Source organism: Moschus berezovskii, chromosome 12 (genome assembly GCF_049115385.1).
Source record: "Moschus berezovskii isolate FMDL1 chromosome 12, NW_MosBer_1.0, whole genome shotgun sequence".
Taxonomy (NCBI): Eukaryota; Metazoa; Chordata; class Mammalia; order Artiodactyla; family Moschidae; genus Moschus; species Moschus berezovskii.
This window is the reverse complement of record NC_142471.1, coordinates 40,037,622-40,061,573: the sequence shown is the minus strand read 5'-3', so window position 1 is coordinate 40,061,573 and position 23,952 is coordinate 40,037,622. Positions and strand designations below refer to the sequence as shown.

The following is a 23,952-nucleotide window of genomic DNA, read 5'->3' as shown; positions in this document are numbered from 1 at the left end:
CTTCGTGCCATGTGGTGTGGCAAAAAAAAAAAGATGTTGGAGAATTTTGTCAATGTGATGGAAAGCCTTTACAGAGGAAAGGAAGGCACTAGGAAGGACCATCAGCATGAATTGGGACCTCAGTGCTCTAGTGAGGTGTTGCTTTGAACATGATTGCAAGCCAACTGTATTTCAGAGACTTGAGAGGGAATAGAAAGGGAACTTATTTCACCTCCTCAGGAAAGCCTTCCTGGATCTCCCTGTACCTTTTAACTTTCCTCTGAGATCTTTTTTTTCCTCTGTAGCTTTTTTAATGTACATACTGTAAAACTGAGCTAGATAGTGAGATATATTGTTCCATCCTTCCTGCTGACACCCCAAAGCATTTTTAATCAACTTCATCTAAAGCACTTGTAACAAACGATAATGTATGACTTTATTTTCCTGCTAGATTGTGAACTCCTAGAAGGAAAGGATTATGTCTTATTCATCTCCTTATCTCCACCCCCAGAATGAAGCCAAGAGCTTGGTAAATAGCAAGCTGTTATTGAGGGAACGAGTGACTGGATTCCAAAGAAGATAACCATTTCTTTTTTTTTTGGCTGTTCCACGTGACATGCAGGATGTTAGTTTCCCCATTAGGGATGGAACCAGCACTCCCTGCATTGGAAGTCTTAACCACAGAATCACCAGGGAAGTCCCAAGAAGGTAACTACTGAGGATAAGTTTGTGTGTTTTGTTGTGATCCTCTGCTTTATTCCTTAATTCCAGAGAATCTTAGAAAAACTATTTGTATCTAGATAGTTTTGGCAGTTTCTCTCCCAATTGTGTCACTTATTAACAGTGTCCTAAGTACTGCAAGGAGATCCAACCAGTCCATTCTAAAGGAGATCAATCCTGGGTGTTCATTGGAAGGACTGATGCTAAAGCTGAAACTCCAATACTTTGGCCACCTCACACGACGAGTTGACTCACTGGAAAAGACTCTGATGCTGGGAAAGGTTGGGGGCGGGAGGAGAAGGGGACGACAATGAGATGGATGGATGGCATCTCCGACTCTGTGGACATGAGTTTGAGTGAACTCCGGGAGTTGGTGATGGACAGGGAGGCCTGGCATGCTGTGATTCATGGGGTCGCGGAGAGTCGGACACGACTGAGCGACTGAACTGAACTGAACTGAAGGCAGTTTTTATAATCATTTAGAGCCTCAGTTTTCTCATATATGTGATGTGGATAGTAATACCTGAGATCATAATATTATGATTGTAGTACGGTTCAGAGGATTACATGAGATGACATACAGCACGGTGTCAGGCAACGCTGCTCATAATTATGAGTGTTTATTCTTCTTACCTTTTCTAACTCCAGGGAGCTCTTTAATCATTTCCTGTTTAACTTAAGCAAGGATTGGGCAAATGTACCTGCCAACAGCAACTGATGAATTATAGTGTCTTTAGCTCTCTGATGCCTGAGCTTCTACAAAGGCTTTCTTTGAAACCCAGGCAGGCAGAACAACCAAGGTGCTCCATCTGTGGTGCTCATGCCCTGACAGAGCTATGAACAGAGAGCACCTGCTGCCTCGTGGGGCTCCCAGGTGTGGAGACAGGGACTGTAGGCTTTAAAGCTGGGGGCAGGTGGGCAGTCCCAGGACTCACCTAGAAAGGGAAGCAACACACAGACTCCTAGAATGCAGAAAGAGGGTCATCAGATCTTCCAGGATGATAGTTCTCAGAGAAGAGGACTGGGACAAGTTTGCTGGGATCTGATTTATTTACATCCTGGTATGGCTTTTCTCCAAAAACAGACAAACAAATACTCTCATTTTTTAAAACTTTGAAAACAAGTTATAAAATCCACATCCCTTATTAGATGAAAATATAGACCAGGAAAATTCAGTGACCCACTCAAGGTCAGAAAGGAAGGGAGCAGCAAAGCTGGAATTCCAAGGTTGGTGTTGTTTTGACTGGGAGCCCAGGGTTCTTTCCACCTTACCTGTTGCCACTCTGTTAAGTCACCACTGGAATAAACATCTGAGCACGTGCTGTCTTGAGTCACGGACATATTCTCCAAGAATAGTTTATCTGGTACTTGGATCTGCAAGGTTTGGAGGCTTAATTTAGAATCAAGAGGATGGGGTTCGTGCAGGCTGTGGTGTCATCAGTTAACCTGTGTGAATCTCAGTTTTTCACAAAAAAGGTGGCTCCAAATCTTCCTGCTTTCCTTTTTTGTTTGTTCTAAGAATCACAGAGAGAAAAGGCTTGAAAAAGAGATTTGGGTTTTTTGTGGGTTTTTTTTTTTGTGTGTGTATGTTTGTGATTTCTCTGTCCACATCATGCAGTATGTGGGATCTTAGTTCCCTGACCAGGGATTGAAACTGTGTCCCTTGTAGTGGAAGTACAGAGTCTTAACCACTGAACCACCAGGGCAGTCCCGAAAGAGGTTTTTAATTCCAATCCACATATTTACTAAGATCCTCCACTTATTCCCCTAGTAGCAGAATACTAATACTGATGGCTTTAATTGGTCTGGAAAATCACTGGCCCTAAATCTCTCATCAGAATCCGAGGGCACTCCTATCCTCGTGCTAATTCCTGGGCTGTCAAGAGAGACTGTGCCAAGACTGGGAGTTGGTCACTCTGTCCCACACCTAGAGGATGTCTATGTGACGTGGGTTACTCCACCCAGGACAACTCCCTTTAGCTCCTACTCATGTTTCCAAATGCTCACTGGACTCAGATACCTGAGCGTTTAAGAGGCATCTGTATCTATTCCCCTCCAAACCTGTGTGTCTTCGCCCATCTTAGACGTCACACCTCCAAAATACCTAGGAGTCATGCTTGCATTCTCCCAGGCCTTCAGCTCTCATACAGTTCCCACAATGGAAACTGTCATCTCCTCCTCAACACCCCTGCTGTTCTCCCCTGCTATGCAGCACCTGCGTCATTTGGGTAGGACAGACCACACCTATACCGTCATTGATCCAAGCCAACCGAGGTAATTTAATTCCATTTCACATGGTGACTCTTTCCAGCAACTTCATCAAAGTGAATCAGTCCAATGGCAACGGGGGTATAGTAGGAGTATGAAGCCACCTATCTGATCCATGCACTTGGCAATAAGGATTAGTTTAAATATGGGTCAGTCAATCCCAAGATCAAGATTCTTGTTTCACGGTTGTCACAAATTATGCTTGTTCCTCCTCCATGCCAATGGAGCCATCTTGCAAGCATGCATGTATCTTGCTCTTCAAGTCCTCTTGCAACTATGTATGAAGTCAGCCTAAGAATAAACCAACACATAAAGAGCTGTGGAGAGACTGAAAATTATAGAAAAATAAGGTTAGAGCCTTGATCAAAGTTGCCTGAAGCCTAACTTCATCTAATTTCTATTTGTGTGAGTATCTAAATTGACCTTATATTCTGAAGACAGTTGACTAACATTGTTTTTTCTGTTTCCTGAAATCAAAAGCATCCAAACTGATAAACCTATTCAAACTACTAGCAAGTCCTGTCCCATCTGCTTCCAAAACTATGTACTATATTTGTTTACTTCTCACCAGTTCCACCCCACCACCATCATCACCATTCCAAGTCAAGGCAAGCATCCCTCCAGCCTGAACTACTGTAACAACTCTATTTTACTTTCCTACTCCCACCACTGGCCCCTCCATAGCAGCCCCTACACAGCAGTCAGCACAATCAGTTAGAAACAGAAATCAGATCTTGTTATTTCCCTGATCAAAACCTTTCAAAGGCTTTCATTTGCTCTTAAAATAACCTCCCCTCCCCTTCTTCCCCATCCCGCAGCCCTGCTGAACATGGCCCCTGTCTCCTCTTGCTTCTCTTGACGTCATCTGCTCTAGCATCATGAACTTTTATATTCCTTGAACAGTCAAGCCCATTCCCACTTGTTGTTCTCTCTGACTGGACTGCTTTCCGCCCCCTGCTCTCCACCTGACTGCCTTATTCTCATCCTTTAAATCTCAGCTCAAATATCACCACCTCGGTGCTGTCTTTTCTCAGTCACTTTCTCTCTTATCTTCTTGCTTAGCACAGTTCATAATGATCTATTTTATACACTTGCTTATTGTCTCAGAGTGTAAACTGCTCATGAGGACCTTGACTGTCTTGTTTAAATGGTATCCTGATATAATTAGGCTAAATAAATATTTGTTGAACCAACACCAAAGGGTTGCTCAACAACGTGAAATCCTGCAGGGAGGTGTTCCCAGAGCGTCACCCAGTGGTGGGTTGAGGTACAGCATGGCGATCAGCAGATGTCCATAGCCTGATTACACACCTTGAAACTTTGGCATGAATTGTCTGGCAGGTGAGGGAGGCTGAATGATCAGCCCGGTCAGCTACTGGGAAAGGAAAGCCAGGCATCGGGACTAGGGATCATAGTGTGCTCAGTTCAGTTCAGTCGCTCAGTCGTGTCCGACTCTCCGCGACCCCATGAATCACAGCACACCAGGCCTCCCTGTCCATCACCAACCCCGGAGTTCACTCAAACTCATGTCCACAGAGTCGGTGATGCCATCCAGCCATCTCATTCTCTGTCGTCCCCTTCTCCTCCCGCCCCCAATCCTTCCCAGCATCAGAGTCTTTTCCAGTGAGTCAACTCGTCGCATGAGGTGGCCGAAGTATTGGAGTTTCAGCTTTAGCCGGGGGCAAATACACCACAGCTTCAACAGCATCACTTCACTCAGGAGTTTGTTAGAAATGTGGACTCTTAGCCCCACCTCAGACTCACTGAATCAGAATGTGCCCTTAACAGTGGTTCGTGGGCACTTTATGCCTTGAGAAGCCCAGCTCTACTAGCTGGCATCTGAGCTGCCAGCTCTGATACCCCAGAATCTTTGGACTGGGACTCAGAAGCCAGGCTTCCCCACGTACTATATGGCCTTAAGTAGTGTGTTTAACCTCTTTATGACTTTGTCTCTCCATCGATTATAAGACATGACTCTATTCTCTTGTAAATGATATCATGGTGATAAAACGAAAAGCCTTACTTAGGCTGAAACACTGCTGCTGGGTTCATGATCTTTGGGATTTGGGGAATTAATACAAGAAAGATGAGAGCAAGCCATAGGGTAAGATGGGAGTGTGTAACAAAGAAATAGACTTCTAGAGAGAAAAGTATATCATGTGTGTGTGGAGATACATATGTGTGTGTATATATATGTAATATATTCATATAGAACAGCAAAGAATGGCCTCAGAGCTGACTCAGAGTAAATCTCAGCTAAATCACTCTTCATAAAATGAGTGTCCATAACCTCCACCCCCATCCCTAATCAATGGTTCTTAATCCTGGCTGCACAACAGAATCATCTGGGAGCTTTTAAAAGCCTCAAACCCAGCCAGCCCTTCAGACCAATTACATCAGAGTCTCCATGGGAGGAAACCAGACATCACCGTCTGTAAAGCTCCACTGTGCTTCTCAAGCTTTAAGATGCACACAGAGGTCCTGGGGGTTATTTCAAAAGCATATTTGGATTCAGGGGGCTGGGGTGGGGCCTTGGAACCGGCATTTCTAACAAGCATTCAGATGTTTCTGGTCCAGGGACCACTTTGAATTGCCAGGTCTCAAGATGGTTCAAAGGTGCCAATGAGTTTGAGGATATGTTTTTGAGGATGTGGTGGGGGAAACTAAATAAAGTTGTGGAGGTGACACATGTTGCATATAACCATCACTCAATCATAATTCTCCTGTACACCTCTTTTTTTCATATGCCCCCTTCTTGAGTGATAGTAAAATTCAGGGAGTCGTTGATAAGGTGGGACTCTAATATTTATTGAACACTCACTATATACTATGTGCTTTAAAATATGCCACTCCAACCAGGTCATTTTGGTGGGAGCAGAACAATGTCAGAGATAGGAAACTTGCTCAAACTCGGTCACACGTTGAATAAAAGGCCCATCCTGGATTCATGCGAGGCCTTTCTGACCCACACCTAAGTGCTTTCTAAGCTGCCATGCTGTCTCTCACCTAGACAGAGAAGGAATTGCAGGTGTCTTGACAGCTGCAAAACGAAGGGCAGCTGGATGGAGGAGGCCTCGCAGGAGACAGTGGAGGCCATTGTGGCAGCAGCTGCAGGGAGCAGGGAGGAGGGGACAGGTGTACAGTGTCCTGGCCAGTTCAGTTCAGTCTGTCAGTCGTGTCTGACTCTTTGCCACCCCATGGACTGCAGCACACCAGGCTTTCCTGTCCTTCGCCAACTCCCGGAGCTTGCTCAAACCCATGTCCATCGAGTCGGTGATGCCATCCAACCACTCATCCTCTGTTGTCCCCTTCTCCTCCTGCCCTCAAACTTTCCCAGCATCAGGGTCTTTTCCAATGAGTCCGTTTTTCGCATCAGGTGGCCAAAGTATTGGAGTTTCAGCTTCAGCATCAGTCCTCCCAATGAATACTCAGAACTGATTTCCTTTAGGTCCCCGCCAGGGAGCAATACTAAGAGGGGAGCAGCAAGTTACCTCAGCCAAGAGGACAGGGAAGACTTAAGGAGTGTGGTTTTGGCCTTCACCCGGGGCTTTTCCAGAGCTCTTTCCCATCACCCAATGCCGCTTATGGCACCTCGGCTGAGGCTCGAGCTGCTTCTCTTGTGCACAGTCCTTTTAAAAACTGCAGTTAACAGTGTGTTTCCACATGTAATATCGGCACAAGGTATATCACCTCCGCTTTCTAGATAAGCAATCCAAGAGAGAAAAATTCAGGCACTGCCCCAACTTCTCACAATTTAGAGGCAGAAGCCAGACCAGACCTCCTAACCTCATCCCATGCAAGGGATTGGCATCTGGCTGGGGCCCTCCAGGAGTCCTGTGGACAGTGGGAGTGCAGTTCCGTGCCCTTCGAGGAGAGATGTGGAATCGTAACATTACTTAGAGGAGAAAGCGAGTAGACATCATGCTTCTGTAACAAGAGCAGAAAAGAAAGCTTGTCTGGGATCCTGCAGAAATCTAGGATTCACCCGAGTGGCCGCGTGAGACACCTCCCGGCTCTTCAAGAGACATCTGGGCTGAAGGCCCGGCCTGAATTAATTGATCATTGAGTTAGCACTGCCACCCTGTGGCAGACCCTAGGCACTTCATCGTCCTCATTTTTCTGCCTCTCACAGGGCACATGGCTCTTCCATCCTCACACTCCCGCCCCTTTCTCTTCATTTAAGCTTATGACAGGACAAATATGAATGATATTTACTGAGATGTGAAAAACAATTCAGGAGACAGTGGGACAGTGCGCTTGTATTTGAAAAAATTGAACTAGAACTATCTCTAACCAGGAAAACAGAAATCCTTTCAATTTTGTGGCAAAGGGAAAGATGTAAATAAATTAGGCCAACTACCTGTCAAATTTATCCATGTAGAAAATCTGCAAAAGCCCTTTACTTTTGAGAGAAAATACAGACATAGTTTAGGCCATAAGTAATTTGTTTCTTTTTCTTTTTTGCTAATCAATCAAGTACGAAGTCCTTCTCTCCCCAGGAAACTTGTTCCAATGGGGGATATTGGGAAGGAGGCCAGAGATTATATATTCCTTTACCTCAGAAACAACTTGCTACTGTGTTTGTAATTTTAATTCAAGTCCATTTGTCAAGAGGCAGAGTCACCTTTCCCAGCAAGAAGATGGGGTGAGATGGGGGCATGTTATTCCACTGTACTTATATTTATTTTTTTTTAAATTTTAGTGGCATATAGTTGCTTCGCAAAGTTGTGTTAGTTTCTAATGCACAGCAAGGTGAATCGGCTACATGTATACATATATTCCCTGTTTTTCTGATTTCCTTCCCATTTAGACCACAGGAGGGCCCTGAGTAGAGGTCCCTGTGCTATCCAGTGGGTTCTCACTAGTTATCTATTTTATGCCTAGTATTGATAGTGTCTATATGTCAATCCCAATCTCCTAATTTATATTTCTTTTAAAAAGAGCTTAAATAAACTCTGGAATCAAGGGATCTTAGAATGGTCATTGTTAGGACACAAACTTTGTGGCTTTTAAGACGGGCTTTATATAATCCCAGGCGTGGCACCTAAAGGTGATGAGGCTCCCTAAACCCAACCCATGAGTGAGATGCAGGGGTGTGGGTGGGCTTGGGGCTTCTGAGTTGATAGTTTCAGGTGGGGCTCTGGTTGTTCCCCACCAGGTGCTGACAGTCCCTCACATTTCCGGCCAACCCAGCTCAGAGTGGAGATGCCCCAAGCCCACCATCCCAGCTCTGGACAGATACAGCTTGGGGATACAGGGCTCAAGGTAATGCCTTCCTTGGCCACGCCCAGTCAACCTGCCTTCCTCTCCTCCTCTCTGAGCACAGGCAGGGGTGTGATCTGCTTAGGGACATGGGCCACTCTTACTGGAGTCTTCAGCCCCCCCTTACCTTCCAGCGCTTCTCTCTTGGACTCTGGGGCACATCTCCCCTCTCTTCTCACTGTGTACCCTCGTCCCTCCTTAGGAGCTTTGTGCTTCTAAGATCCATGGGCTGTGGGGACAGTGTCAGCATCTCTGGGCCCCAGAACCCATTGCTTTCCTGCGTTTTCAGTCTGTATGTGAGCCTGGATCAAGCCCCAGGGTTTCCCCACTCTGGCCCCACTCCAGGGCCAAGCCAAGAACCCTGAGTGGGAGCTGGAGGGAGGCCAAGTGATATCTTGTCTTCACGGTGCCTGGAAACGGTGCTGTGCAAAGACTTCGTCCTCTCCCCACCCCACAAGGTTCTGCAAAATGACTGAACCAGCCTCTGTTCTGTGCAGACTTCTGGTCTGGTGTTTCTGTGGCCTGATTTTCTACATCTGCAAAACCAAGAGGCAGATCCTGGTCTGCAGGGTTCTGAGAGGCTGTTCTCATGACCTTCCCCCACCCCCACCCCCACCCCAGGAACTTGGCACCTCCTTCCCTCAACTCTAAGGGATTGGCTCTCAGACTTCCTGCCCAGGTGGTGCCTGGGGCAGCTGCCCCTATGTCGTCAGACCTTCTGCAGCGCCCTCAACCATCCTCCACCCATCTCCACTTCCCCCTGGAACCAGGCCTGGGTGCCATCCAGGCCTGTGCACTTGTTATGCCTTTTCCCTGAGGGGCTGAGCCCATGGGAGGTGCAGAGTGCATCCAGGAGTGGGGAGCCCAGCACGAGTGTCTCAGACTCAGATGCCACAGGATCTGAAGGGAACACACGAACTGCAGCTGATGGGAGAGCACACGCCCTGGGCAGAGGGCAGAGCCACTCTGTGCCTCAAACCGTCACCATGGAGCCTCCTCCAGGCTGGTGGGGCCTCACCTTCAGATATCTGAAGTTCTAAGCAAATTATCCTGATTTTTTTAAATGTTGGCAACTAAGCAACGTGCAGCCAGCTGTCTTAACTGGAGGGTGGTGATGGCGACTCTTGATGAGCACTTCATATGTGCCTGGTAAGGTGCTGGGTCTTTCTGCATGATCAAGCCACCATTCCTGTTGTCATGCCTCACAAATTGGAAACACAACCCAAGAAGTGTAAGTCACCTGTACGAGATCACAATTTAATAAGAGGTGTTTGAATGCGGGCAGCCTGGGTTGAGCTCCCACAAACAAACCTGGGGCTTTCACCCCTTTATATGTAAGTCTCTGAATCCTAAGAGCTGTACTAATGAGCAGCAGCTTCTATGTGCATATGAGTATATGCTATCAAGTTCAAGCTTCACGACAGACCCAAAGTCCATATTAACATCCTTAGGTGAGGGGCCAGGAAGCTGAGTTCAGAGAGTGTGACTTTTCCAAGGTCTCTCAGCCTCTATGTGGAGAGCTATGGCCAACACAGGTCCATGTGGCTCCAAAGTCCGGGCTTGTTCCATGCAGTCTGGTTTTTCTCTGAAACCCCTGTGTCCGGCCTTGGGCCAGGCTCAAAGGGCCATCGGGGATGAAGGGTGAGTGTCTGGAGCTTGGCTCCTGAGGCTGCTGGACAGGACTCCCCAGGCAGGGGCTCAGTCCAGGAAGGCCTGGGTGGGCCTGGGTCTGGGCAGCCCCCTAGAGAGGCTCACTGCTCTCGGCTGCGCTCTCTCCTCTGTGGCGAGAGGCACTGCCAGATTCCCCTGTGCACCATCTCGCTGCCCAGGGCATAGTTCATGGCGTTGACTGTGGGTACTGTCTTGGCAATGAGAGCGGGCACCTGTTGTGACGGAGAAATCCAGGAAAGAAGTTTCAGAGCCTCTGTTCCTCTCCCTGGTCCCAATGGGTGACCACCCTCCCCCCTCCCCAACCCAACGTTCCCCTCCCCTCCCTGCCTCAGCTGCCAAGCATCTGCCCTATGGCTTGACTCTACAGCCTCTAAGCCTTCTCTGACTAGTTGCTGGATGATGCGTGGAACCTTGCTCCTCCCCAGACACCACTCTCAGCCCCTGGTCCCAGAGTGCGTGCGTCACCATTTGGCTGGCTGTCCCTGTCATCTCACGTGAGGCCTGGGCAATGTCAAGCAGTGGCCTCATGTGACCAGAGGGACAAGCAAATACCCAGTGAGTTATGAGCGTTCAGAGGGAAAGAGAAAGCGCGGGCCTATCAGGGAGGCTATAAAGCCAGAGAGAGACAGGGAGAAACAGAGGTACACGGATGGGGAGAGGGAACTGGAGGACTGAAGGTGTCGGTACCATCTGCAGCTTGGGGGAGATGGAGGTTGCATCTGCCATGGTGGCGTACAGATACAGGAGGGCGTAGGGGCCCCAGCCGAGCAGCAGCGTCCTTGCTGGCAGGACGGTGTTCACCTGCGGAGACATGGGGAAAGGAGGGTGGCGTCACGGTTGGTGGGAATGTAAACTGATCCAGCCACTGTGGACAACAGGATGAAGAGTTCTTCAAAAACTAGGGCTAAAACTACCATGTGACCCAGCAATTCCACTACAGGGCATAAACCCCAAGGAAACAACAATTCTAAGAGACATGTGTACCCCAGTGTTTGCTGAAGCACTATTTACAATTGCCAGGACACGGAAGCAACCTCGATGCTCAATGACAGAAGAATGGATAAAGAAACTGTGGTACATATACACACTGAAACATTACTCAGCCATAAAAAGGGGCGGATTCGAGTCAGTTCCAGTGAAGCAGATGAGCCTAAAGCCTGTTATGCAGAGTTAAGCAAGTCAAAAAAAGAAAAATATCCTATATTGATGCATATACGTGGAATCTAGGAAAATGGTTCTGATGAACCCGTCTCCAGGGCAGAAACAGAGACGCAGACAGAGAGAACAGACCTGTGGACACAGCAGGGGAAGGAAAGGGTGGGAAGGACTGAGAAAGCAGCGCTGAAACGCATACAGTACCATTTGTAAAACAGATACCTGGGGGAAGTTGCTGCGTAACACAGGGCGCTCAACCCGGAGCTCTGTGACAACTTGAGGGGTGGGATGGGTTAGGGGGTGGGAGGGAAGTTCAAGAGGTGAGGACATGTGTATACTTATGGCTGATTCACATTGTTGTATGGCAGAAACCACACAACGTTGTAAAGCAATTATTCTCTAATTTATTTTCTAAAAAACAGGAGGGTGGCATTGACTGGCTCAGGTGGCCGGCAGCCCCGTGAGGTCCCAGGACCAGCTTGGCAGGGCTGTGGGAAGGTGCTGAGCCTGTGGAGGAAACTGGGACCAGTTGAATCTCTCTTCTGTTTGAGATGCTTGACCCTGGGCCTCTCATTCAAGCTTTCTTGACCTCAGTGACCTTGTCCATAAAGTGGCCTGATAATGCCTGACTTGCCTGGAGGCAGTGACTGGAGTAGAGGATTCGCTTCCTTCTCAGTCTGTTCTCTGAGAAACCCGGGGCTGCGTGAGTGTGGCTGTGTGTATAAAGGTCCCCAGGCTGAGCTGCCCTCACAACTCTGTCCCAGAACTACCTTGCAACCAGGTCCTGCATTCACTGGCGGCTCAACCTGTCCTGGGTTCAAAGCGGCCGCTTTCCACCCTGTGAGATCCTCAACCAACCAGGCAGCGGGCGACGTGGTACCACAAGTGGCCACAGGAGGGCGCACGATTTCCGTACCATTTTCAGAATGGAATTTGCGAAATTACGATTCGCCACGTACACTCAGAGGTTAAAATTCTGACGCTAAAAATCAGTGCCTATTCTCTAACCGACCATGTCGCCCTTTAACAAAGCAGGTAACTTAAGCTCGCATCTGAGGTCCCTGGGACAGTGCGTGGCGACTCCTGCTGATACTAGTGAAACGGATGGTTTAAAGTAAACTGGGAAAAATGAGAAAAGCCGAGCGGCAGCCTTCTCTGCTGGCCCATTGAACCTCCAATAAATGTGGCGACTTTGAGCACCCAGGCAGGGGTAGGAGCCGGCGCAGCCTGGAGGCAGGCAACCGTGGAGGCAGCGATGAACAGGAAAACACCTGTGCAGCCCTCGCCCTCCTTCTGTGACCAGGAAAAGCTGGGTCCACAGCTACAATCAACTGGTACAGTGTTTTTCCAGTTCACAAAGGGAAAAAATGTGGCAGATGAAGTGTTTCAACAAAGAGAGTGCTTCTTTTATGCACAAGGATTGCCCACTTGAGTGACAGAGCCCCAGTCCTGGGTTTGATCCAATGCTGCTACTACTAATGGCGCCGCTTTTGACCAGTTGCTTAGCTAGTAACACCTTCCAGTCTCAATTTTCTGATCTGTGACATAGGGACAATAAAGCCTTCCTTCCTCAGAGCGTGGGTGCAAAACTGAAATGATATAATGCACACAAAGTTGCATTAGTACCTGAGGTTTTTTAGCTTTTGTTTTTTGAATCTTTACAGCTATGACTCATCAGCTAGAGACTGTTCAGGTAGCAAAAAAAAGAAAATCCGGCAAGAGGATATTAATGCAGAAATTGAGCAATGGCCAGGAAGGCTTATTTTGAATCATTGTTTCTCTTGGACAAATGTGCTTGCAGGTGTGATTTTACTTTGTGGGTAACAGTCTGTGCCTGCGGTTAAATGAAACATCCTGAAGCCATTTAAAATGCATGTAATTTTGTGTCAATCTTCATATCCTTGGGAAGAAGCAAGGGTAACAGCAAGGATGATGTCCACGAGGACACCCTGCCTCTCAGTGTTACGGGGTCTGGGTAAATCTGGGCAGTTTTGTTTCTTCCTCCCAGGTGTTGGTGATCTCCAGCAAAGGGAGGGGAGGGTGTGTTTCTGCCCTAACACCCCATGCTCTATATACAAAGCTAGATTCCTCTCCTGATCATTGAAAACACAGAGAACCCCTGATTGCAGTCACATCATTCATGTTCCCTGGTATTTCTCCTCCTTAGGAGCTGATCCTTACCGGGGGACGGCTGGTCTTCCCGAGTTTCTGCTCCATGAGCTGATAGGATACGACTGTGATGAAGAGGGGCAGGAAGAAGTTGAAAAAGGCCATGGTGAAGAGGAAGCTGGTGAAGTTTCTGCAGGCAGAGGGGATGAAGAAGTCAAGAATTGCCTCTCAGAGATGATCAGTTGCCCAAGAAGGCCCATCAGACTCGGGCTAAACAGTCAGATGCAGGGAACTCTTCCCATCAGGTGAGTATTCAGAGGTTGGGTGCTTCCGGGTCCCAGCTGAACTCTCCTGGGAACCAGGAGCTATGAGGTCCTCCTAGAACCTGCCTTTAGGCCAAGGAGCTGGGACAAAGGATAGCCTGGCTTTGATTTGCTGCTGGGCAGTTCAGGGGGCTCAGCCCTTCTCTCTGTATGTGCCCCAAACACGGAGAACGGGACAGTTTGTTTGGGAAATGTGTTTAGCAAATGGAGATGTCAGTTGACCAGGAGGAAAGATCATTCAAGGAGTTTTCTGGCATGGGTTTGGAAGGACCCTGTGGATGAGACTGGACATTGCATCACTGAAGAAATCATTGAAGGGACCAGAGAAGAACCAGGGGTCCCAGGCAGTGGTCATGGGAAGGCACAAGGGCTGACCAGGAGCAGGTGGGAGTCACAGGGAGGCAGACTGCCATTCTGTGCTGCGGAGACCACATCATCTGGCTGCCGTCCACTAAGGAGGGGTGGGAGGGAGGGCTGCCAGAAGAGCTGGACACCAGCGGGGGAAATACCTGCAGGGAACTCCCTGGAGGACATTAGACCAGACCCTATGTTCTCCAGTGGGTTTGACTTGAGAAGCCTGTCATCAAGGCAGGTGCATTATGAATAAACATGAATAGGAACCTCCCTGGCAGTTCACTGCTTAAGAAGCCACCTTGCAATGCAGGGGGATGTGGGTTCAATTCCTGGTCCAGGCACTAAGATCGCACATGCCATGGGGCAACTAAGCCTGTGTGCTAAAATGAAAGATCCTGTTGCAACTAAAACACAACACAGCCAAAGAAATAAATGAATATGTCAAGCAGATGAATGCAGTGTGCCTCTGCTACTGCTAAATCACTTCAGTCGTGTCCGACTCTGTGTGACCCCATAGACGGAAGCCCACCAGGCTCCCCCGTCCCTGGGATTCTCCAGGCAAGAACACTGGAGTGGGTTGCCATTTCCTTCTCCAATGTGTGAAAGTGAAAAGTGAAAGTAAAGTCGCTCAGTCGTGTCCGACCCCTAGCGACCCCACGGACTGCAGCCTACCAGGCTCCTCCATCCATGGGATTTTCTAGGCAAGAGTACTGGAGTGGCTTGCCATAGCAGAAGCAAGATCGGGGCTGGAGCCCATGTGGTCCCTCCCCAAGGCAGCCCCTAGAGGGAGCCCTGGACTCCCCAGAGCCCAGTGGACCTGGCGGTACTAGATGAGTGCTTCCTGATGGTGGGCGCCATCACGCATTTACTGCTGTCTCTCCAGGGCCTGGCCCACAGCAAATGCTCAGAGAACTGTTCTCAATACCAAAGAGCTCCCTCCCAATGCAAAGATCTTAACATTCTTTGACACTATAGAACCAAGGATATGGCTCCCTGTAGGAGTCAATACATCAGAGCTGGGATCTGACTGTGCTGAAGGTGGCAAAGGGGTCATGGGGCTCAGTGGCTGTTATAACCAACACAGGGGCTCAGCATTGTTATAACCAACACAGCTCCCTGGACAGGACCCCTTCTAGGGCCCAACTCTGCACCCCAACTTGCATAACATTCCCATCCCTTGGCCAGTCTTCAGAATGGGCTTTCTTTAGTCCCACTGTCAACTTATACACAGGGATCATGGCTAAGGAGTTGAGACTGTCTGGCAGATGCACATCCCCATGTGGATTTTCAGCTGACACCATTGTCCCACAGGCTCAAAGCCCAGATTCCCATGGAAAGAAGCCTCGAAGCTGCTGCCGACACCTCACCTGTCCCCCTTGGAATAGTCCAGAGTGCAGCAAGTCCCCAGCGGCTCATAGTCATAGCGGCCCCAGCCCAGGAGGGGCAGTGCCGCCCAGAAGGCAGAAGACAGCCATACGAAGAACACCAGGGAGACGGCTGTGTTCCAATCCAGACGGTTGCCTGCGTGGGACACAGGAGGATGGTGGAGGGGAGGCGGTAGCTTGGCCGAGTGAAAAAATAATGGACTTGGTGGTCATGCGGAATGTCCTTAAACGCTGGCTGTGATGCTTAACAGCGCAGTGCTTCAGGCAAGTTAAGTTTCTCTAAGCCTCAGTTTTCTCCTTCATAAACGGAATGGTAATCCTTGCCTCCGACGATTGTTATGAAGAATAAAAGAGACAATGGATGCGGAGGCCCCCTAGAGACAGTCTGTACCATCTTCTCTAGAGAACAGAGAGAAAGGGGGCAATGGCAAAGAGACAGGTGTGCGTGCATATGTGAGTGAGGGTCTGCGGGAGGTTTGGGGACAGGGCTGGAACAGAAGTAGTGGAAGAAGAGCTCCAAGGTCAGACGAGGCAGATAGGAGTCAGCATTAGCGAAGAACAAAGGCATTTGTGTTTTTGGCCCTGGAGAGAAGCATGTGACACTGTTGAGGGCAGTGAGCCTGTGTCCACGGGGCAGATCTGCAGTTTCAAAGGACTGATGCTCATGGCTCAAGGCCACGTTAGCTGTGAACCCCAGAGTAACCTCTGTGTCAGGGATTAGGACTCAGAGCCCAGGAGACAAATGGGACGCTCCCTCTGAGGCATCCAGGCCATGCACAATCCCAGCTTGGCTCCTGTAGCCGTGTGACTCAGGGCAAGCTACTTGACTTCTCTGAACCTGTGTTTCCCAGTCTGCAAGCTGGGGGTTTGAGTGAGGGGTGACTGAGCCACAGCCCCCAAAGAATGTTTATGTTTCTCCCATGGTGAGTGAGATTCTACATGGTCTGTGGGTGAATGTATTTCTTACCTTTACGGGTATTAAAATTATGACATTAACTTTGTGATTTCACAGATACTTTTTAGAATGAGACTAAAGCAGTGATTTAAATTTTTAAAATGAGTCAAGAAAAACATCAGGTAAATAACAAAGCAGGTGGTACACTTATATGTCTAATTATGAAGAGGGAATTTGACAATACAGCTTGGGAAATCTTGAACTAGAGTCATTTTCATGAAGCCTTTGCATGGCAGAAGCTCCATGGAAGTGTGAGGTGCAAAGGCATGTGCCTAGTCTCTCTCACACACACCACCTCTCTGCTGCCTCCTACCAGTGCCTGTCTTCAAGGGCATCCTCAGTGTCCAGCATCTCATTTGATTTTCCAAATAAAACTGTGACGTTGGTTACAAAACTCATCCTTGCAGAGGAGGAGACCTAGGTTCACAGAGGACCCCTGACTTGCCTGAGGCTGCAGTGAAGGCACAGGGAACCTGCCCAGCAGGTGTCTCAACATCTCTCCTGCGCTCTCCCACCCTCCTCCCTTTCTTGGGGGCCCACACCCCACACTCAGGCACACTTACACCCACCCACACTTCCCTGAACCGGGAAATGCTGCGCAGACCTTCGCTCTGACCGCCCTCAATATGTGGAACCCAGAGACCTACGGGTGCAGTAGTGGTGATAGCGCCCCCAGGCGATGGCTGCGCTGCTGCAGATGCTGGCCAACGCCGTGGCAAAGCCCTGGAAGCCGTGAGCCTGGCAGCCCTCCGAGCCATAGGGCCAGCGGCTGTGGGAGACATGGGGCACCAGTCACCCCTCACCCTCGCCGCGTCCTCCTCCCTCACCTGCTTGTCCGCAGCTTGGAGGGCACCTTCGGCTCCTTAGAAGAGGGCTTTAGTATCTGCTTTGCTATGAGGAAACCGAGGCCTCAGAGATGGAGCCACTGGGGTGAAGGGGCGTCTTGGTTGGATCAAAGAGTCTCCCTGGTGATCAGGTGCCTATATCACAGGAAATGGAGCAACATGATGGGAGGAGAGCTCGTGCCTGAGGCTCAGAGAGGAAGAGGTACTGAGCCAATGTCACAAAGCACATGAAGGCAAAGTCAGAGTGTAGACCCCAGACCTCCCAGGGCGGCAGCTTCAGTTGCCCATCCCCCACCCTGGGAAGGAGCAGAAGGACAACAGGGCAAGGAATCCCACTGATTCAGACCCTACAGAGTCAGCCCTGAGTCTTCGCACACAGACGCGGTGGCGGGGGGTGGGGGTGGGGAGTAGGCGGCTCTAGCTTCCACAGGAATGATTCATCTGCTTAAGAAAACAATCCTGTAAACACCTTCTTAGACCACATTGGAAGACCCTGGTCACGCAAGGTCTGAGACACTTGTCAAAATCCTGTTTGCTTTCACAAATACTTATTTAAGGCTTCCTAGCTGACAAGCATTTTTAAATTATTTACAAATAATACCTCCAACCACCATATGAGTTAGGTAATAATACATAATTTACAGAGTGATAGAAATAATGAAGTCAGGATTCCAACCTAGGCAGCCTGGTTGCAGGGCCTAGGCTCTTGGTCCCCACAATCAGCCAGCTCTGATGGTCAGGTCCAAGGAACTCCTGTGTTCCAGAAATCAGCTGTGGTTCTGCAGGCATGGTCTGGAATTCGGATTTACCCTAGTTCGGTCTGCCCACCCTCTCCCCTATAGCTTTCCACAGGTAGGAAGCATGTCTCTGGCCTGCTGCCCAGTGCCCTGAGGTCAGGCCCCAGAGCCCAGGGACTAGGGTGGGGGAAGGTACCGGAGGAGGCTGGACGTGGCTGCAACGAGGGCGTTCAGGCTGATCCCACTGTCGGCCAGCGCCAAGCTCAACACCAGCAGGTGGCTGGGGGTCCGCAGCTCTGGGGTCTTGCAGAAAGAGAGGATGGTCAGGATGTTTAAGCTGAGGCCAGAAAGAGCTGAAAAGAAGGGGAGAGCTGGCACTGGAGCTGCGAGGCCCTCCTGGGGTCAGAATGAGGGCCCACAGAATGGATGGGCCTTCTACAACCTCCCACCCCTACACTCAGCACCCATCTCCTTGCAGCTCATCAAGCGCCTATGAGGCGGGCTGGCCCTCAGATACCAAAAGCCATGAAATGTACACCCTGCCCTCTACCAATACACAGTCTGACAGAAAGATCGACAAGGAAGAAAATCAGTCAAGTGCAGTGGCTTGTGCCAGCACGGTCACCGTTATGGACAGCCACTGAGCACTTCACATGGATCCTCCCAGTCACTCTTCACCTCGACACTGTCCTCCCAACTTGCCACAGAGATGCCAAGGCTCAGAGATGTTGGCCTAAGTACACAGCTAGCAAGGGGCAGGGCTGGGACTTGAACTCAGCTTTTTCAAATTTCAAAATGCCCTTTCCAAGACTCTGGAACAATGTTAGGGAGAACCTCAGAAAGGAGGAGGCAATGTAGACCTGGTAGCTTCCCAGGACCCCAGGCAGTGAAGTGAGCTTCAAGCGGGTGGTGTCCAGCGGCAGACAGACCCAACTTGAATTTCAGCTTTGTCACTCATTTACTGCTCCTTTAGGCTCCCTGAACCTCAGCTTCTCCCATGTGAAGTGAGAAACTGGGGAGGATCCTGCCTTCAAACTGTGAGCAGTCACAGGGAGGACAGGGTGTGGAAGAGCATTCTAGAAAGAGGGACCAACACGTGCAAAAACATAAAGCTGTAAATTTTCAAGGCACATTTGAGGACCTAGAGGTATGCTCGATTGCAGGGTTCCTAGAGGCGAGGAAAGGGTGTTGAGGCCACGAGATGATGGGGTCCAGGGCTTCAGGGCCAGCCTGGTGGCTGCTGCTCCCTCTCCACTGTCAATTCTCAGATGTGTTGATTTTGTCTCTGAATCTGCTTGGAACAAAGGCTACATCCCCCACTGACCTAGACTTGGGCTCATCCAACTCTAGGGTCTATCGGTCCAGCCCTGGCTCCAGTGAGCATCTTAGGGATTTGGGGTTGCAGCTCACATCTCATGGACCCACGTCACCCTTAGGGCAGAAGTGCTTAGGGCTGAGGGCAAGAAGATGGTGAAAGTAATGTGGGGCTGGAAGGGAGTGAATGAACTTGAATACCTGGGTTTGTCCAGGCGGGCACTTTATACTTTGATCACATCCAAACTTCACCACCACTCATTTGGAATGTCAGGGCGCTAAGGGTCAGATAGCTTAGGTGTCTTGGTTTCAGTGACTCAGACAGCAGGTGTCAGAGCCGACTGTCTTCACAGCCTACCAGGGGCCTGATCTTATACGAGATTCTTGGCAGGATTTCCAGGGAGTGGATTCAACTTTCTCCTGACAGCAGGGACATGAAAAGGCCTGGTTCTTGGTCATGCCCTGGGCAGACATCCCCTTATCAAAGTCCCTCCCTCCCTGTCCCATGCCTGGCTTCTCTGTCTTGGCTCCCAGGCAGCAGGCTGCAGCCCATGGGTTCAACCATCAGAAGACCCTATGGGTTTAAGCACAGAGAAGTATGGTTTGGGAACTTCTCCGTGCCAGCTTTGTAGCTGTGACCTGCATTCTGGGGGCCTGCTGAGTTCCAGTCCACCCCAGATCCTGCCTGGCTTACCTTCCACCAGCAGCACCGTCCCCACGGCCAGCACCTCCAGCTCCCCGAAGCCAGTAGGCAGGGTCCCGGATTCTGCCATTCTCTCTGCCTTTCTCCCAGCTGACCCAGCTCTTCTCTGGCTCCCCCAACCCAGGCTCCTCCATTATAAAGGGCCATTCCACGTGCTGGCACATGCAGGGTATTATGCTAGTCATTGGATTCCTTTTTTGCTGCCCCCTGGCCCTCCAAATCATCTTCTTGGCCCGGACAGAAGGAACCCATTCATCAGTTAGACAGTGTAGCCTTTGTGAAGCCAGCACGGAGTCCGGCCTCATTCATTTCAGCTCCATCGGATTAAGGACCCAGAATCCAAATGTAGATAGCCGAAAGCTGAATTAGAAAAGAGTTGCATAACGAGGGCGGAATGAGGAGCAGAAGGGGGGATCTGAGCTGCAGCCAAGCCTGAGAGCGGGTCAGGAGCCAGGCCCTTCCATGTTTGGAGGTGCTGACAAGCTGAGCACCTGTGTGCATGTGTGTACATGTGTATGTGTGTCCACCGGAGCTCATGTGTATGCTCACAAGCCATGGGGAAGAATGATGGTTGGAAGCTATTTGTTGTCATGGAAAGAGCTCCAACTGGTACTAGAGACTGCTTCTGGTTCTGAATTAACCATTAACTGCCTATGTCCCTGGGGTGGACCCACTGGGGTCATCTCAGTTGTCTCTTTTGCAAAGTAAGCATCTCCCACCACCCTCCCTACTCCTCTCCACCCACCCTGGCCTGTGTAAGTCCTGGTCAGAAGAATACATCATGGATATAGCCTCTGGGGCTTCGTTTCCTGTGTCCCATTAACCTATGTGTCCACTTAACCTATGCAAGCATAAACATCTCCCAGGCACTGGCCTGAGACAGAGGGGCTGCTGCCCTAAGTGGACCATGACCCACTAAAAACTTTGCCTTCTATAAATGAAGTCCTGGTATAAGTTACACACTGGCTTATAGTGACATTTACATTAAGAAACACTAACTTTGGGGAGTCCCTGGTGGTCCAGAGGTTAGGATTCTGCGCTTTCACTGCTAAGGCCCGGGTTTAATCCCTGGTTGAAAAACTAACATTCTACAAGCTGTACAGCACAGCCAGAAAAGAAAAGGAGAAAAAAACACTAATCCAGAGCAACTTAACTCATTTTCATATAAAGAAACCAAGGCCCAGAGTGCTGCTATTAATATTACTGAATCCAGTATTGGTTTCACCCAATGCAGAAACCAAAACGTCAGTTTGGAGTAGGGAAAAGTTTAGTGCAGGGCCGTGCAAGAAGGAGTGGCTCTTGCCCCAAACACCCCAAACTCCCCAAAGAGTTTCAGCAAAGCATTTTTAAAGGCAAGGTGAAGCGGGGGTGTGGTTGGTTGGTGCAAATTTCTTGGTGTCAGAATCCTTTGTTCTTACAGCTGTTCCTCCAAAAGACAAATGTTGCTGTCTTTATACAACTTTTCATCTCTATACAAACGGAAGTGTGTTAAAACCCTTAATTTTAACTGTTAATGTTTTTGGCATTGTGCTTTTTACCATTTATTAAATTAAAAAAAATTAAATAAACCCTTAAAGGTCAGAGCTTTGAAAACAGGCTATCCTGTGTATATAAGCAACATTCTTTTTTTTTCTGCACTGGATGGCTCAGCTCCCCCATTAGGGTTTGAACTGAGACTACAGCAGTGAAAGCCTGGAATCCTAACTACTAGGCTACCAGGGATCCCCCTCTAGGCAACATTCTTAACTCAAAGCCAAAGCAAAAGAATATCAAAGGTTAAAGTAAAAGAAACAGATCTATTACAAGTATGGAGTCAGGTTTATTCTTCCCTATGACACTAGCAATATAGCTAATGTTTATTGAGTGCTCGCCAAGGGCCTGGTACTGTGCTGAATGATCTTACGACGATTCTTACAACATCTCCAAGAATTAGATACCACATCCTTTTAGTTTCATGCGAGGAAACAGGCTCAATGCAGTTAAGAACTGGCCTGAAGTCATACACAGATTCACATTTGGAGCTGGAACAGAAGCCCAACCTCCTACACCGACAGCTCCCTGCCAAGCAGTTCATTTCATTCTGTAAGTGTTCATTCCCCATGGCCTTCCTCTTGTTGATCCTCACTTATATCCAAGCCTAACTTTATTTTTTTGGGTTCCAAAATCACTGCAGATGTTGATTGCAGCCATGAAATTAAAAGACGCTTACTCCTTGGAAGGAAAGTTATGACCAACCTAGAAAGTATATTAAAAAGCAGAGACATTACTTTGCCAACCAAGGTCCGTCTAGTCAAAGCTATGGTTTTTCCCGTGGTCATGTATGGCTGTGAGAGCTGGACTATGAAGAAGGCTGATCGCTGAAGAATTGATGCTTTTGAACTGTGGTGCTGGAGAAGACTCTTGAGAGTCCCTTGTACTGCAAGGAGATCCAACCAGTCCATTCTAGAGGAGATCAATCCTGGGTGTTCGTTGGAGGGACTGATGCTAAAGCTGAAACTGCAATACTTTGGCCACCTCATGTGATGAGTTGACTCACTGGAAAAGACTCTGATGCTGGGAAAGGTTGGGGGCGGGAGGAGAAGGGGACGACCGAGAATGAGATGGCTGGATGGCATCACCGACTCTATGGACATGAGTTTGGGTGAACTCCGGGAGTTGGTGATGGACAAGGAGGCCTGGCGTACTGTGATTCATGGGGTCGCAGAGAGTCGGACACAACTGAGCGACTGAACTGAACTGAACTGAACAAAACTCAGGGCTGAGCTGACCCTCAACGTCTTTCTGGAAGCCTTCCTTGATAACCCTGTTACCACAGAGTCCTCCCTGCCCTTCCTGATTTCTATCTTGCATTACTGTAACCAGAAGCACAGGTCAGATTTTTTTTTTTTTTCATGCCTGCAAGATCACAAAGACTTCAAGGGAGAAGAGAAAGCAGGACAGGGCCAGGAATCAAGGGTAGAGTTTGGGTAGGCAAAAGAGAGAAGGAAAGGCATCCCCAACAGAAGAAAGAAAAGCCAGAGATGTGGGAATGGGCTGCTGCTGCTGCTGCTAAGTCACTTCAGTAGTGTCCGACTCTGTGTGACCCCACAGACGGCAGCCCACCAGGCTCCCCCGTCCCTGGGATTCTCCAGGCAAGAACGCTGGAGTGGGTTGCCATTTCCTTCTCCAATGTGTGAAAGTGAAAAGTGAAAGTGAAGTCGCTCAGTCATGTCTGACTTGTAGCGACCCCACGGACTGCAGCCCACCAGGCTCCTCCGTCCATGGGATTTTCTAGGCAAGAGTACTGGAGTGGCTTGCCATTGCCTTCTCCGGTGGGAATGGGCAGGGCTGGCTTTTTGGTTTGGGGGGGAGGAGTTACAGGTGGAAAACACTGAGAAAATCATATTGGCTGAATTGGAAGAGAGGAAGGAATGGGAACCAACAGTGCCTGGAAGCCAATGTTGTCAAAACAGGCACAGACATTGTGTGTGTACTGGGGCCCCAATCTCTGTCTTGGTCACACCTCACTGGTGGAGGTCTGTCTAGGCCCATGGGCAAGGGGGCTGATGAACCTTCTGGAAAAGCCATCAGAGCCAGGTAGGGCACGCCTGGGCAGAGAGCAAAGCCTTGGAGTCAAATGTGAAGGATGGATGAGTGAAAGGCGGTGTTGATGGTGGTATGAGGTTTAGGGTGGGATCAGTAGAAATTGACAGATCCTTCTCTAAAAGCTCTGGGGGGTCCTGCTCTGGGACCCTCCTCAGAGTGAGATAACTAGAGGTGAGGGGTGCCTTTGCCATTGGTGGTAATGCCCATAAGGCTCAAATGGCAGTGATCCGAGACTGTGTCCATGGGGTGTTCAGGGCAGTGGGCTGGGAGAGTTCATGAGCCCATGGGAGACAACCTCTGTGGTCACCCCCAAATATCTGAATCTACCCAGCTCATCCTTGGAAGAACCAGTGGAGCAGGGTACTTACTACTCCCAGGAAGCCTCTGTTCCCATAGGCTGTCAAGGTCTGAGAAACATGGCTTGTTTAATTTTCGTGAGCACCCTGAGCAGAGTAACGTTACTTCCCATTGACAGATGAGGACACAGGAGCCACAAGAGGCCATGTAACTTGTCCAAGATCACAGCCTATGAATGGAACAGCTGAGATTTGAACCTGGCTGACCCGGCCTGGAGCTTGGGCTCTTTC

At 49.3% G+C, this 23,952-nt stretch overlaps 1 protein-coding gene across 1 annotated transcript; it reads right to left on the bottom strand.

Annotated features, from left to right (window-relative positions):
- Positions 1 to 8,891: 8,891 nt before the first annotated feature.
- RGR (retinal G protein coupled receptor) lies at positions 8,892 to 20,486 on the bottom strand. Its single transcript, XM_055425316.2, has 7 exons — positions 19,772 to 20,486; positions 17,960 to 18,116; positions 16,829 to 16,950; positions 15,209 to 15,362; positions 13,237 to 13,354; positions 10,588 to 10,701; positions 8,892 to 10,112 (listed from the first exon to the last, which is right to left on the bottom strand). The coding sequence occupies exons 1-7, from the start codon at positions 19,848 to 19,850 to the stop codon at positions 9,981 to 9,983; spliced, it is 876 nt and encodes a 291-aa protein (XP_055281291.1). The 5' UTR covers positions 19,851 to 20,486; the 3' UTR covers positions 8,892 to 9,980.
- Positions 20,487 to 23,952: the final 3,466 nt, after the last annotated feature.